The sequence below is a fragment of the Misgurnus anguillicaudatus genome, chromosome 2 (genome assembly GCF_027580225.2).
Source record: "Misgurnus anguillicaudatus chromosome 2, ASM2758022v2, whole genome shotgun sequence".
Lineage (NCBI taxonomy): Eukaryota > Metazoa > Chordata > Actinopteri > Cypriniformes > Cobitidae > Misgurnus > Misgurnus anguillicaudatus.
Genome location: NC_073338.2, coordinates 40,853,449 through 40,868,644, shown reverse-complemented (window position 1 = coordinate 40,868,644; position 15,196 = coordinate 40,853,449). Strand labels below are relative to the sequence as shown.

Below are 15,196 nucleotides of genomic sequence, written 5' to 3'. Positions count from 1 at the left end.
GTCATCTTTATTGTATTAGTTCGTAATAAACAGAATAAAACAACTGCTTGACATATTTATTTACCATTATGTTTCACAAGTAAGATTGAACAATAATTTTGGTTATTTATTTTATCATTTATAATATTATGTCATTATGTCAACGTTACTTACGTTAAACCAAACCATGTGAAAATCTTTTAAAAAATTTGGGGAGTTATGATTATTGTAGTTGACGATACACCTTCCTCAGTTGAAATTTAGGGGCGCATTGGGGACCCATCAAAAATGGCAGCCTCACTGATACATTAGCTCCAATAGGCAGCGTCAGTCTATGAGGCGTCTATGTAATAGGTGTGTTCAACTTCATGCGGCGCTGCGCAGACCGATCGGTGGCTGACTTGAAGCAGTGCATTCCGGTTAGTAATTTTGTCCGACTTCAGCTGGCGCTGCAGGCACGTGACTGTGTCATGTGGTTTTTAAGTACCGCGAGAGCGATTCGAGATCAGCCGCCTGAGTTAGCCGGCGCAGTTCCCGAAGAGGAGCTGCACGGGCTGTAATGACGACACAGCTGTTTCAAGATTGGTCGGATTCACCACATGACAACAATCACGTGTGTTTCGTGTATATTTTCACGCCCTCAGTTTCACAAATGCTCACAAATCTGTATTTTTATAACAGTTAAAGCTATTTTCATGTAGTCGCGATGTTATATTGTGTCATTTTCATCAAAATAAAATGGATAAAAAACGTAGACCCCACTACATTGGTATTTAAATAATATATGCTTATGTTTAACTTTATTCTTGTAAAAACAGATGATGTAAGCCTCTTCAGTTCCACTCATGCTCATACACGGACATTCAAAACAGTATAATTCACTTTTTATGTAGTTTACATCTTACAAATCATGTTTAATGCGATAAAGCAAGCAGACGGCACGTGATCAGCCATGCCTGACGTAAATGCAGCAAACTACGGGAACCACAGCGCGTCCGACTTCACGTCTCCGTTTTCAGCTCCTCCCCGCCTGCACGCGGCTAATCTCGCCGATCGGTTACATCCAGCCACAGCCGATGTCGAACACACCTAATGTCTATGGAACATAGGCTACCCTCAAAGTCAGAGTGCATTGTGGGTAAAAAAGTATTGAAAAAATATGTCCCGTAGTAACATAATCACTCCTGACTACTACCCCTCTTGCTCAAACTTCCGTCAATGTTATTGCGCCCGAGGTTGAAGTGCTGCAAACGAAGTGCTCTTCTGCCATACAATATAGTTTAACATCTACGTAGCATGTAATTCACAGTAACCTCTAGCCATGGAAGTACTCCTTATGACAGACAAATGTTATTAGACCTGATATCCACAAGTTGTAAAACTGTAAAAAAATCTAAATATTAAAATATAACAATACCTCACTGTATTTTACACATATACTTTCTAACTTGATAACGCAGGACCAAACGAGCAGAAAACGTGCGTTCCCCTTTAAGAAGCCCCCCCTCTCTTGACAGCAGGGGGAGGGCGAGCAGAATCCCGGAACAGCGATTGAAAAAAAGCTCCACCAGCGGACTGTTTCAAGTTCCCCCGGCAGAAACTGTGCCTGATTTGTGGCCAGAGAGCTGGGGATGTAAGAAAAGGGAGGAAAACACACTAAGCGGGTAGCTATGGAGATAGAGCGCGTTCCTGGCCGCTTCCTTTGACAGGTGTTGAGCAGGGTTAAAAGTCTTCAAACAAAGTCCACCATGTACGCCAAAGGGAAAGGAGCCGTTGTCCCGTCTGATAGTCAAGCCAGAGAGAAGTAAGTGAAATTGTCACATTTAGAGTCCAAACTTGCACGTCGTTCCCTGATGCTTGCGGTGCGTTGCGTTGCGTTGCATTGGATTGCATGCATGGACGACCATCCAGCGTGTTACTTTACAATGTTGTTTATTTGCACACTCGGTGCAGTGTGTCATACTGCTTTGTGTTTGGTGTTATGATGTGTTTTCGTGCATGCATGCATGCGTGCATGCTGTCTATTCTCCAAATATATCTCGTGTGTTGGAACTTTGCCGTGCATTCAGGTGTTAGATGATATAACGGAGTATCATGCAGATGCGTGCAGGTGAAGGTTTGCTAAGAGTTATTAAATATACACACAGATGTACGGAGGATGATGATGGGCTAATGAACTTCCAGAAACATGCTACAGCACAGCGGCTGCATTTGCAATGTGAAGCGCAATAAACATTGAAATGCATCACGTTGGAGTCTCGAGCTCGTTATGTAGACATACAGGAAAACCAACCAAGATCTAGTGTTTGATATAGGTTAAAACTGTGAAAAAGATGCATAAATTAGTCTAGGGAATTGCGTTGGTCACCAGGCATCACATCTGTGACATTTATTAGCAGAAGTTGATGTTTATTTAAAGTTTTATTAAACTAAGGTGAAACTCAATCTTGTGTTTAGTGTGTTGCATTTGTGCAGTATGTTGTTAATAAAAATGATCTTTTATCCTGAATTTATGTATTATCAGGGATCTATTTATTGACTATTTGACCTTGTAGAAGTCAACAGACTTGTTTAGTTCAAAACTTACTTTGATTCGAGCATTTATTAAAGCAGCATAAAGCATCTTAATAATCAGTGATGCTTGGCGTAAGTCTGCACATCAGTGCCACAGGTTATTACCTGAGTACATACATTCAGTATCAGTTTTGACTGGATGCCGTGTCTACAGGCCCACCTGTAATTCACTTCATTGGTTTTGTTTAATATTTATTAGGTTACGCTGTCGCTGAACTCTTGAGAATTAAGATTTAGGGGCTTATAGTAAGTTGCTGCAATGAAGATGATGCATCACTATTTACATTTAAACATCTTTTCTTTGCATGCATATGTAGTGTAATGGATTTTCAAAATATTTAAGTATGACTAGAATTGGCTACTAGCAAACATAAATCTCTGACCTAACAACGTTTTGTCTTTTCAGTAGTGGAGTTTCTAGACTTAGTATTGATGTGGGTCACTCTCGCTCAGTGGGATTAGTTGGGTTTGTAGTAGCGATGAATGACACAATAAACAGTTTAGTCCAACTTATGGCAGGCAAGCATGACATTAAGGGGATAGTTCACCCAGAAATGAAGTTTCTGTCATCGTTTACTCACTCTCATGTTGTTACAAACTTGCATAGATTTCTTTGTTCTGATGAACTTGAAGGAAGTTATTTTGACAAATGTTTGTAACCTTTACGTTCATGAGCCCCATTTACTTATATAGTTTTCTTTTTCTCACTATAGAAGTGAATGGGACTCATGATCGTTTTAGTTACAAAGATTCCTCAAAATATCTTCATTTGTGTTCATCGGAACTAAGAAATTTATATAGGTTTGTAACAACATGAGATTGAGTAAATGATGACAGAATTTTCATTTTTGGGTGAACTATCCCTTTAATTTTGATATGATATACCATAAGGTATTTTGATATTGTAGTGAAATTTAAAGGGATAGTTCACTTTAAAATGAAAATTCTGTCATCATTTACACATCCTCATGTTGTTCTAAACCTGTATGAATTTCTTTTTTCTGATGATCACAAAAGAAGATATTTTGAGAAATGATGGTAAACACACAGCAGTAAGTGACCATAGACTTCCATAGTAGGAATAAAAAATATGATGGAATTTAATGCGTACCATCAACTCTGTGCTTACCATCATTTATCAAAATATTTTCTTAGTCATTTATCACTTCCAAAATATTTTTTTCCTACTATGGAAGTCTTACTGCTGTGTGTTTACCATCATTTCTCAAAACATCTTCTTTTGTGTTCATCAGAAAAAAAAAATTCATACAGGTTTAGAACAACATGAGGACGAGTAAATGATGACAGAATTTTAATTTTAAAGTGAACTATCCCTTTAAATTTCAAACTTAAAATCACATTTATTTTCTTTAATTGTTATTTTAAACGCTCGTGTTTTTATTGTGATTTTATCGTGTATCTCTTATTTTTACATTTTTCTTTCTCTTTTATATATTGTTTTCTCATTTCTATGTAAAGCACTTTGAATGACCTTTTGATGTCTGAAATGTGCTATACAAATAAACTTGCCTTGCCTTGCCTAAATTTCATTAGTAAAATGAAAAAAAAATGTGGGTATCTTCATATTTCCATTTAAAAATACAGTACTGTGTAAAAGTCTTAGGCCACCACCACCAGACTTGTTGTTTTAGAATTTTAAATGTCCATCCATATTTATTTTTCAATCTTTTTTATTAAGATACAAACAAAAAATACAGGAAATATGTACAAAAATATCAGGACTAAATGTCTTCTTTAGGCATCGTTGGTGTTTAGTGTGACCTCTCTTGGCACTAAACACATTTTGAGCATTTTTGAGCAGAATTAAGTTTTTAAAATTAGAAATGAAGGTTTAATTTCATTTAGGTTTAAGAGATCCTGCAGTTTCCTGCTATTGCTGAAGTGGATAGGGAGGTTACCCAAAAAACTTGACACATCAGTTTACATTTTTATACAGTTTTTAATACTACATACACATTTACTGTTTTTATTCAGGACGTATTCTATTAAAGAGACTGAGAAATAATTATATATGATCTCTATAACATTGCAAAAACAAATCTAATTGTGGCATGGTGGAATAAGACTTTTGCACAGTACTGCATATTGGTGGGATGGATTATATTTAATTGGGACGCGAAATGAAAAGTTTGGGAACACTTTAATGTGCACCCATTTATGAAAAACTGATCCATGAGATGCGCCCATTTTCGGCCAAATGAGCAGATATCGGTTTGGCTGTGTGGATGCGAGCATGTGGCGCTTTGGTTTCCATCAGAAAACTTTTGGGGATCTTGTCGTTCCACCCGTCTCTCATGTGTCTGCCGGGTGAATAATTGATAGGACGACCGAAAACATGATTTCCAAATGGTGCCTTTGTAGGACGGTTATGTGTGATTCATTCATGTTTAAAGACGGTTTTATCAGAGAGCCTCCGGCGAGATGTCAGGTGTGCTCAAGGCATACATTTGGGAGATTTCTTTGATGTGAGGAGGAATCGGTGTGGGCTCTGTTGTGATGAGAGAACGTAGGGACCCGTTTATCTCCGACGATACATTACAGAGATTTTTCTTTTGAGCTGTCAAAAACTGTCATCTGATTTGTTCTCACCTTGGTTTGCATCTAATGAAAAATGTCATCTTCTGAAAGCCCCTGTGATGTTTGTTGGGTGAGCTCTCTTGAAGGAATAGTTCCTGCAAAAATGAAAATACTGTCATATACTCACCTTCATGTTTGTCCACATACAAAAGGTAAATATTTTGGCTATTCTTTTTTCATATAGAAATGAAGAATGAGGCATCCTGAATGTCGAAAAAACACAGTGATCTTGTAAGTAGGGCTAAATACCAAAAGGTGCCACGAAAATAGTATTTTGCACCTGGCCGTGTATTGTAGGCCAAGCAATCTGACCTGTGTTTAACGTTCCCAGCGTGCTTGAGACATCCCACGGTGCTTCAGGGAGTCATAGTGAGGCTATTTTGCAGTAAGACCTTATGTTACAACAGTTTCTTAACATCAGCTCTATTTTTTACCTTTACGGCAGTACTCTTAACAGCTCGACTTAGCGGTCCTGAATGCCTCCGATTGGTACAGCTTACTCCCACAGGAAGACTGTAGATATGGGAAAAAAACAGGGGCCGAGAGACTCGTGGGTTGTCCCCCGGGCATTCCCTTCAGCTAACCTCTTTTCTGCCTTTTTGAACAGGGAGGCTGAGCTTTAAAACTCCTGTGGGCCCAGCCAAAGTCTCTACCACCCCCATCTCTGTAATATGTCTCTTTATGTCCTATGTGACTCTGGGGAGAGCGCGCTATTAGATTTTGCTGATCAGGTGCGCATATATTAACACCTGCTCTTAGACATTTGAATATGAGAGGGAGTCTGCCTCATAAAGGAAATAGGAATGTGAATACAGTAGTTTTTATATTCATCATCAGCATAAGTTACTATTTATTATTCATAGGGGTGGTTCACCGGACAGGGTTTATCCTAGTCCCAGATTAAAATGCATGCCTTCATTAAAAAACATCTTGCACTGACACATCTTAAGATGTTTTTTTGTACGGTATGATTGTAAAAACTACTTAAATGTCCTAATTAGGGATGGGCATGATTAATCGACGATCGATAATTGATCGTTAAGAATTTAGTCGATTACGTTAATTTGTTATTGATTAATCGAATACTTTTTTTATCTAATGCAGGATGCGTTGCCTAGCGTAGCGTGTGTCTTGAAGCAATTAAATGAATTTCATTGTGTGGCAGCAATTCAACATTTTACCACCAGGGTGCAATATTTGACACCATACTCCGTTATCTGTGATCTTCCGTTTTGATTTTTAAAAAAAAATCACGAAGAGGTCATGATTTTTTGGAACAAATGAGGTCTCTTTTTAAGAATGCGGCTCGCAGCTGCAGGTTCCGCTGCTTTAGAGCACCGCATATTCAAGCGCATATATGTTCCATTTGTCTAACTAAATGTAGTTTAACGGTTTGCCACAAGTTGATCTTGTAATAAAGGTCTCATGGAGGAAAACGCGCTGTATTTTTGTATTCAACATTTTTGAATTATAAAAGTTAAATAATAATTTTTTATTATAAAAATATTAATGATTAATCGATAGTCGATCGTTAATTCTCCCGACAATCGACTAAAAAAATTTAATCGAATGCCCATCCCTAGTCCTAATGTAACAAAGGACTAGGCCTGGATTAATCTAAAACCTGCCTGGGAAAGTGCCCCATAGAGTTTTTAAACTTTGCATGTACTACAGATGTGTATGATACCTTAAATCTGGAAAAGGAAAGGCTACTTTGTTGGCATCGCTACCTTAAGTTGCTTTGGATAAAAGTGTCTACCAAATGCAGAAAAGGTAAATGTAAATGTAAAGCGATCTTTACATTCCCCTTTAAATAGTCATTGGCAGCCAGATTGAAATGCTGTGATTTGCCTTTCTAAGGATCTTGATCTTATTTTATTTGGTCATATGAATACCTTTTAATGCATTGTAAGTCGCTTTGGATAAAAGCGTCTGCCAAATGCATAAATAAAAAATATCAAGAACGGCCAGAGAAGGACTTCTTCCAATTGCTCACACTTCTCGTCTTGTCTGTTCAGCTGTATTTATCTCTGATATCCTTCAAATCTTGAGCTTCTGAACGGGACCTTCTGATTCCAGAGGTCCCATTCCCAACTTTAGCACTCCATGTTCCTGATGACTGTAAACAAGGTGCCCCTTCAAGGCGTAATTGAATGAATAGTTTGTTCAATAATGCATCAGGGCCAGGTGCTGGTACCCTGTACCAAGGCAGACAGCTCCCCCTCCCCCTAGGTCACATGGGCCTCCCCATCATGAAATTTTTATCACCTCACTCTTGGGAATCTGCAGTTTGATCCAGATAGTCTCGCACTGAAGCAGATGGCAGCTGCTCGATGTTTGCGTCATGCCCAGAGGTCGACCCCTTTGGTGCTCCCAACGCTCACTGAAACCATTTCTTAGGGTAAGACAGGTAGCAAACTACTGTTAGTGACTGTGGAAAATTTGTTTGATTAGATTGTCAAATGTTAGATAGACAAACATGTTACTGCACTTGTAAGTTGAAATGTACCAAATGTTTGGCAACCGAAACTGTAAAAAATTTTTAGTGTGTTTGGATAAATAGGTGAAAAGACCAAATAAAATTTATCGAACAATTACGTTTTTGATAAATGAGAGGCGTGCACGCATTGTAAATGTCAGCATTGTGGTAATTTAAAAAAATTCAATTTTAAAGTGCCAGTCAGGTCCAATTTCTAAGCTTCCTAATACTCTTAAGGAGTCCCCAACAACAGGTTTAAATGCATGCAAGGTTAAAAAACACTTAACGTAATAATCATACTTGCAGGTTGTGGTTACGTGACGCATGTTGTTCCAAATAAAGTGGGTACTGAACCATCTTTCATGTCCAAAAGTTTAGTAAATCCCACCTTGAAAAAGTAATTTTAACCACTGATTCTTCACATGTTCATTTTTTGGTAGTGAAAACAACACAAACTTGCATTTACAGCTCGAGTGTCTTCTGGACATGATGTTAACACAATAACTAGCGGAAATGTCTGTGGGCCGGTCAGGGTTTTCATTTCTCGTGGGGAAGACTGTAGGTGGAGATTATACGAAGTTTTGCCTTCATACGTAAGCAGACAACAGGCGGGAGATTCGAAAATATTTTAACTAATTTCAGTGATTCAGAGTTGCCTCCATACTTCAGAAGTCAATAACTTTATGGGTCGTGCACTTTTTGGTTGAACTACTTTTCACATCGTTTACATTAAAGGATTAGTCCATTTTCTTAAAAATCCAGATAATTTACTCACCACCATGTCATCCAAAATGTTGACATTTTTCTTTGTTCAGTCGAGAAGAAATTATGTTTTTTGAGGAAAACATTCCAGGATTTTTCTCATTTTAATGGACTTTAATGGACCCCAACAATTAACAGTTTTAATGCAGTTTAAAATTGCAGTTTCATAGGACTCTAAGCGATCCCTAACGAGGCATAAAAATATGCACTTTTAAACCACAACTTCTCTTCTTCCTTCGGCTGTGTGACGAGCCAGCGCAACCTCACGTAATTGCGTAATGCCGTAGAAAAGTAACGTGTTACATATATGAAACGCGCATTTGCGGACCATTTTAAACAATAAACTGACACAAAGACATTAATTAGTATCATTTAACATACAACAACATTGGAACGGTCCTCTTTCTCCACACTTGTAAACACTGGGTTGTAGTTTCGCATACGTCATCCGTGACCTCTTGACGTGATGACGTATTACGTGACGCGCGCACACGACCAGAGGAAGACGAGAAGTTGTGGTTTAAAAGTGCATATTTTTTATTTTTCTTGCCAAAAATGACAATCGTTTTGCTAGATAAGACCCTTATGCCTCGTTTAAGATCGTTTAACTGCAATTTTAAACTGCATTAAAACTGTTAAGTGTTGGGGTCCATTAAAATGAGAAAAATGTTTTCCTCAATAAACATAATTTCTTCTCGACTGAACAAAGAAAGACATCAACATTTTGGATGACATGTTACGTAAATGGACTTATCCTTTAATTGACAGCTACATGACAGACTGCAATACAGGTGATTTCCGATAGTGGATCTGTCTAGCACTTAAACAGTTTCCAAATATGAAATAATTGCAGTGTTAAACCCGAAAAACAAACCTTTTGTAGATTATTTCAAAAAGGGAGTTTTTACTATTTAAAGGCAGGATAGTCAGGAATTATCTAAAAAACTTTTTAAAAACTTTATATACAAATACATAATTAAAATGTAAGTAGTAAAAACTCGAGTGTCTGTAGACCTTTCACGACTTGCGTTTGGCACTCTTAAATTTTGGATATTATTGAGCGTGATTATATATTAAGTTTAGTTTAGCTTTAATTCGCTTCTGTTTGCCTTGAGAAACCAATGGGTCAGGGTTTAGTTGGTCAGTCACTTTTCTAGGCCATCTGAAAGTAGCCAATAATTCTGAACAATTTGTTTTGCACACAGCTGAAATCAGTTTTACTCTTGTCTACTGCCAGTTCACAGTACAGTTAAAATAAAAGCGCTAGTAAAGTGCTTGCAACCACACTGTTTCTTGTGGTGGCATTAGCCCATTAGCTTTGTCATGACATCACTTGTGGCTCAACAGCGATTAGCTTCAGGGTGTTTCATTCAAATATATTTTTGCATATATTGCATCATTTTTTTATTGAATAGTATTACATTTGAAATTAAAGTCATTTCAGAGAATTGTTTCTAAACACATTATAAATGTTAGTTATGTATTGCTGAAACAAGTTACAAAAGCTGTGAACTATGTAGTACCGAATTGTTTTGGACGATTAATCGCGATCCATACAAATACCTGTCTGATATTGATTCTGAATAGCAAAGGTGATATTATGCATAGCTCTTTCATGTATTATGACTATCTGATCAATAGGAAGTCCTTATCGATCTAAGATCCTTGTGAGTTTGAGTCGTTTATAACATGCATTTGAAAAAGCAACACTTATCAAACAATATCATTATGAATATTCTTTATTATCTTGAAAATACTGTAAAAGTTTAGAAGAACAGCAATATAAATATACTTATAGGCATTTCTTGGTGCTGCTTTTGTAAATGGTACTTTTTCTGTGGCGCATATTGAGTTTCGTCACGAGAGCGCCATCTGGCTTTTTGGATGTAGCAGCATTTCACTGTAATTCATTGAGTACCATAGTAAGCAGAATCACACGATTTATCTTCCCAACCTTGGTGGAGTTACACCGTCAAAAGTTTTTCCACATTTCTGTGTTCAGCGTTATTTGGGCGGGGCTAAAATGTTGAAAATTGAGAGAGACGGCGGCTCTTCTGGGAGTGGGCGTGGTTTCAGTGGCAACAACTGACACGCCCCCCAGAGTTTTAGAGCAGAGAATCCTGCCTGTATTACCAAGATTTTGGTAACTTATTTTGTTTACCGTTTTTTATCATTCAAATTTGTCTGGGTGGTTAAAACACATTTTTTTGTGGTGTGACAAACTGAGAACACATTTATTATCCGACTTAAACACAGACTGTAATGCATAACCAAGTAACATTAATAAAAATGGAAAAAGAAAAGAAATCACTTAAGTCCTCATTATGATCAAATAAAACCGAACACAAGCAACGCGATGCAAATCAATTTAGCCGATTAGTGGTTTATAAATGTCAGCCATACATTTTTTGGCTATACAAACTATCCTATGTGTCTTTGTAGGGAAGTTTTTCTATTCTTACTAACATGGTGGTACTTTGGTTTAATTCAAACGTTTTTCCACTCTCTGTTTCTACTTCATGGTGACTTGATGAAGGTGATTATAGATCTCATACTTCAGCTTTCTCCAACTATAATAGAGCTTTTGGCCAACATATAATGTGAAGGGTATGATTTAGTTCAACATTTTATGAGTAGATGGGGTCGACTTGATGATTACTGAGATCTTTTTTCAGAAAAGACCTTTTAGGTGGACTTTGTTTGAACCTCTCATCCACAGTTTTTTGGTAGTCATTGAGCTCCACCCACCTCCATCTCCCGGTGGGAGGCATTGTCATTCTGGTCACTCTCCCGTGCCAGATCGTGAGTGTTTGTGCTGTGATGGAGAGCTGGATCTCCTCCCTGTCTTTCATATCCAGCTTTATCAGCCATTGACTGGATGATCAGCGAGATCTCTCCTCCGCTGTTTATGAACCTGCCACACTGGGCACCTCCTTCTGACTCATTCACCTCCTCGCTGTGGCTTGGGAAAACTGCTCCTACGCTGAATTTTGTCCTCTTCTCCAGCTAACATATTCTCGTCAGATACATTACAAGTTTATATATAACAACAGTAAAAGATGTCTTTTGCAGAAATTTTTTCCAGGGTTGCCACGGGGCCTTGAAATCCTTGAAAGTTTGTGAATCTGGGGGAAAACATTCAAGGCCCTGGGAAGTTTTTGAAAATATACATACATAGATACAGGTCATTGAAAGTGCTTGAATCTATAGAAGTTTCCTGGAAAAAAATCCATATTATTCCCTGTGTAGTGTTAGGATAATATCATAAAAAATTCTAGACTTTTTAAGAATACAGGCTAAACTGTTTGCTTTAAATACTTATATCTTTTGTATGCGAATGTTAATTCATATCAAAATGCTTTTTTGCATAGTTGTGTTTGACACATGAAAACATCTTGGGTTACGTATGTAACTGTTGTTCCCTGAGAAGGGAACGAGACGCTGAGTCTCCCTTGCCTTACTTCCTGCGTCCCTGTAAAGCCATCTTTGGCAATATTTCAGGTAGCGATATACCTCCTTGCCTGCGTCACCCTGTCTTTGTCGTTAAGCCTCACCATTGGTTGAATTTGATACATTCAGATGCACTTAGAGGCGTCCCCAAAGTGTCACCGCAGTGAAGCAGCGCGAGTTCCCTCGAAAGGGAACTGAAACAATGCATCCTCAAAGGTAACACAATGTAACCTTGCTCTCACTTGAAATGTGTCCCCACATTTAGTCCTTGAATTTGAGGGTATTAAACCTGGAAAGTCATTGAAAGGTCCTTGAATTTAAAGTTAACTAAGGTGTGGGAACCCTGTTTTTTGGAGTTGTGGCTCGCTTATAGTGACTTGCAGCATAAGTCATATTTTTTAGTACACAGTTGATGTGTCCTAAATCCACCTGTATGCACAAAAAGTATGTGCTATTTTTGCCATGTGAAAGCATATACATTTTAGTAGGGATGGGCAATATGGCCTAAAATCCATATTGCATTATACATTGCAGCCTCTTGCGATAGCGATATGTATTGCGATATAATAATTTCAACAGACTCGTTTCAGAACAGGTTATATAGACCCTTACAAAAGCCAAACTGCTAAAAAAGTAAGTAAAAGTAAACCGTTATGGCCAGATTAGTCTTGTTACCTTGTACTTCTTAGCTGGAACTTTTGCCTGACACACTCTACAGCATGGGTGTCCAGACTTTTTTGTGTGGTGATCTACTTTTAAAATGATAAAGCCGACAAGATCTATCTGCTAAAAACACAGTTAATTATTTAACACTAAACACTTTAAATGCTTGTGGGGACTATACTGCATATATATATTGCATGTTTCACAATTACTAGACCATAATGCCAATTTCGCGCGTGGAGCAGCAGTTAACTTATGTAACTTATGGCTTAAATCCAAAAAATAGATGTTGCATCGGTCTTTTTCACGAGTTCCTCTGTTTCGCTGACGCTTTCATCCATGTTTATTCGGCTGCAGCTCGTGGCTAAAGTTCGCGGGTAGATTGTTTCATCAACACGCATTATCGCGATAGTGCAATAGATTGAAAATCTCTATCGTATGCCAATTTTCTATCGTTTATATTGCATATCGTTTATATTGCCCATCCCTACATTTTAGTGTGTTGTAAGAGTTTGCGAGTACTTTGACATACAATTGTGATTGTTGTTGTCTAGATGGACATTGTGATCAAAAAGTATCACACACAATAAAATACAATGTGTGATTTTCATGATATGTCTCCTTTAAGGGTCGCAGTGAGTTGTGGATAATATTAGTTGTTAAAGTGCATGAATCTTTGTATTTTCACCACAAATAGTGGACCATCCAGGTACTTTAGGGGGACTCATTTTAAGTACTATAATTTGGGACATACTAATTATAATTTTAAAAACTATTTAGGATGGATGGTATGCAAATTGGAAGGCAGGGAGTGTTCAATTCAATGATAAATAATTGCAGGTTTTCTCATTCTCGAAACGTCATATTGCACAATGACATTTCTCCACATAGCCACGCTGTTTCATGTACCATCAGTGGAAGAAGCACGTCATCCATGGTGGAAATAAATGATTTTTGCCTCAAATGCGCTGCAACCAGGCAAAAACTATGTTTTTACCAAATTGTCCCTATCTCTGGATGTAATTTGTCCAGGAGGGCCTTGCAGAGCTATTTTCTCTCTTGGTTGATGGAAGCAAAAAGGATGGAAGGGACGGTATGGTTTCAGCCCCGCCGTACACGGCGAGCTGGGTAATTGCCAGCCGAAGCGGCTAAACAACGAACATAATGGATACAGAAAATGACAAAAATACGAGGACCACGCTGGTGCCGACATATTGGCGTGACAACTTCAGCCATGCTTGCTTTGGCTGGTCTTTCTGTTCCTTCAGTGTTGCCTTTCAAGAACTGTGGAGATCAGAAATGCGGCCACTGTGGTTAATCTGTGTTTTTATTTTTATAAAGGAAGGGTCTGTGATTTAATCACATTTAAATTAACAACGCATAAGTGCGGATGACCGAGTTTGACACATGCGCAGTACAAAGGATTTTTATACTCTACCAGATTGTCAGGACAGCACTGATATGCATCATACACTGTGAAAAAATACTTGTTGCACTTGAATTTTTAAGTTTAATCAACTTGAATTTACAGTTCATTTTAACTTTCTTTACTAGAGAGGAGTTGATATAAATGATAAAAATAAAGTTATTTCAACTTTTTATTTTTACAATTTAAAATAATAAATTTCAATTTGATACAGTGGGACATTTGCAAATTTAAAATACATGAAGGAAAGGAAATAATTTCAGTTCTTGGAAGAAAAGGTAAAAAAACTGGTGTTTGCGTGACCGAGGCAGCAAGCGCGGGTGATTTACATGTTAAGTCAATGCAAAGACGCGATTAGGCATCCTGCGGTGCGGTACGCCCGGCGCGAATGGCGCGGAACACGTGGAAGGCGCGGCAAGTTGCCTTTGAAAAATCTGAACTTCTGCGGATTTCTGCGTAGCGATAACCAATCGGGACTTTGCTGTAGTAGTGATGTGATTACAGGAAGCGAGCGGAGTCTCAACGGAGTCGCAGAAGTCCCTCTCATGATGTGAATTTCCGCGTGAATGTCTCGAATGACTAGAATTTCATGCACGGCTTTCACGCGCAAATGAAGCAAGTACACTCAAATGTTCAAGCGTCCAACTACGGGCGAATAGCGCATTTTTGCCGCCTCTACTGTGGCTGGTGTAAACGCAGCATAATACTATTGTATATATCATTGTGTATAGTGGACTCTCCTCAATTTTCTCGCACATGCGCTGCATGCGGACGGCCATGGACCATCCTGAGCAGCACACAAATTTTGCCAAAGTATACATTGTACTCTTGTACAAAAACCTGTAAAAGTTATCAGACTGCTGTCATGTTGTTGACATAAGTTTGTTGGTTTTTGTTTATTTACCCTCATGTTTTTCCTGTAAACTGTATTTTTCTTTGGATCATTCAGCGTGTTTTCCAATCAGTTAAAGTGGATTGGGAGTATAGATGACTGTGCACTGCAAAAAAAACCTTTCTTACTTAGTATTTTTGTCTTGTTTTCAGTACAAATATCTAAAAATTCTTAGATCAAGATGCATTTTCTGGATGAGCAAAATGACCTAAGAAAATAAGTCTAATTTTGTGGCAAGCAATATACTATTTTAGCGAAAAATACAAAGCAGCAAAAAAAATCTGCCAATGGGTTAAGATTTTTTTTTTGCTTGTTTAAAGGAAAACAACACCGTTTTTCAAATGTTACTATGTTCTTACCTCAACTTACATGA

At 38.0% G+C, this 15,196-nt stretch overlaps 1 protein-coding gene across 2 annotated transcripts in view; it reads left to right on the top strand.

The window, feature by feature from the left end:
* The first annotated feature begins 1,522 nt into the window (after positions 1-1,522).
* Positions 1,523-15,196, top strand: part of LOC129442895 (single-stranded DNA-binding protein 2) — a 111,433-nt gene continuing 97,759 nt past the window's right edge. Inside the window, exon 1 of one of the 2 annotated variants that reach the window (XM_055203210.2) lies at positions 1,523-1,783. In XM_055203210.2, the coding sequence (XP_055059185.1) occupies positions 1,728-1,783 (56 nt within the window). In that variant the 5' untranslated portion in view covers positions 1,523-1,727. The remainder of the gene's footprint in view (positions 1,784-15,196) is intronic. The other variant, XM_055203209.2, reaches the window with a different exon arrangement.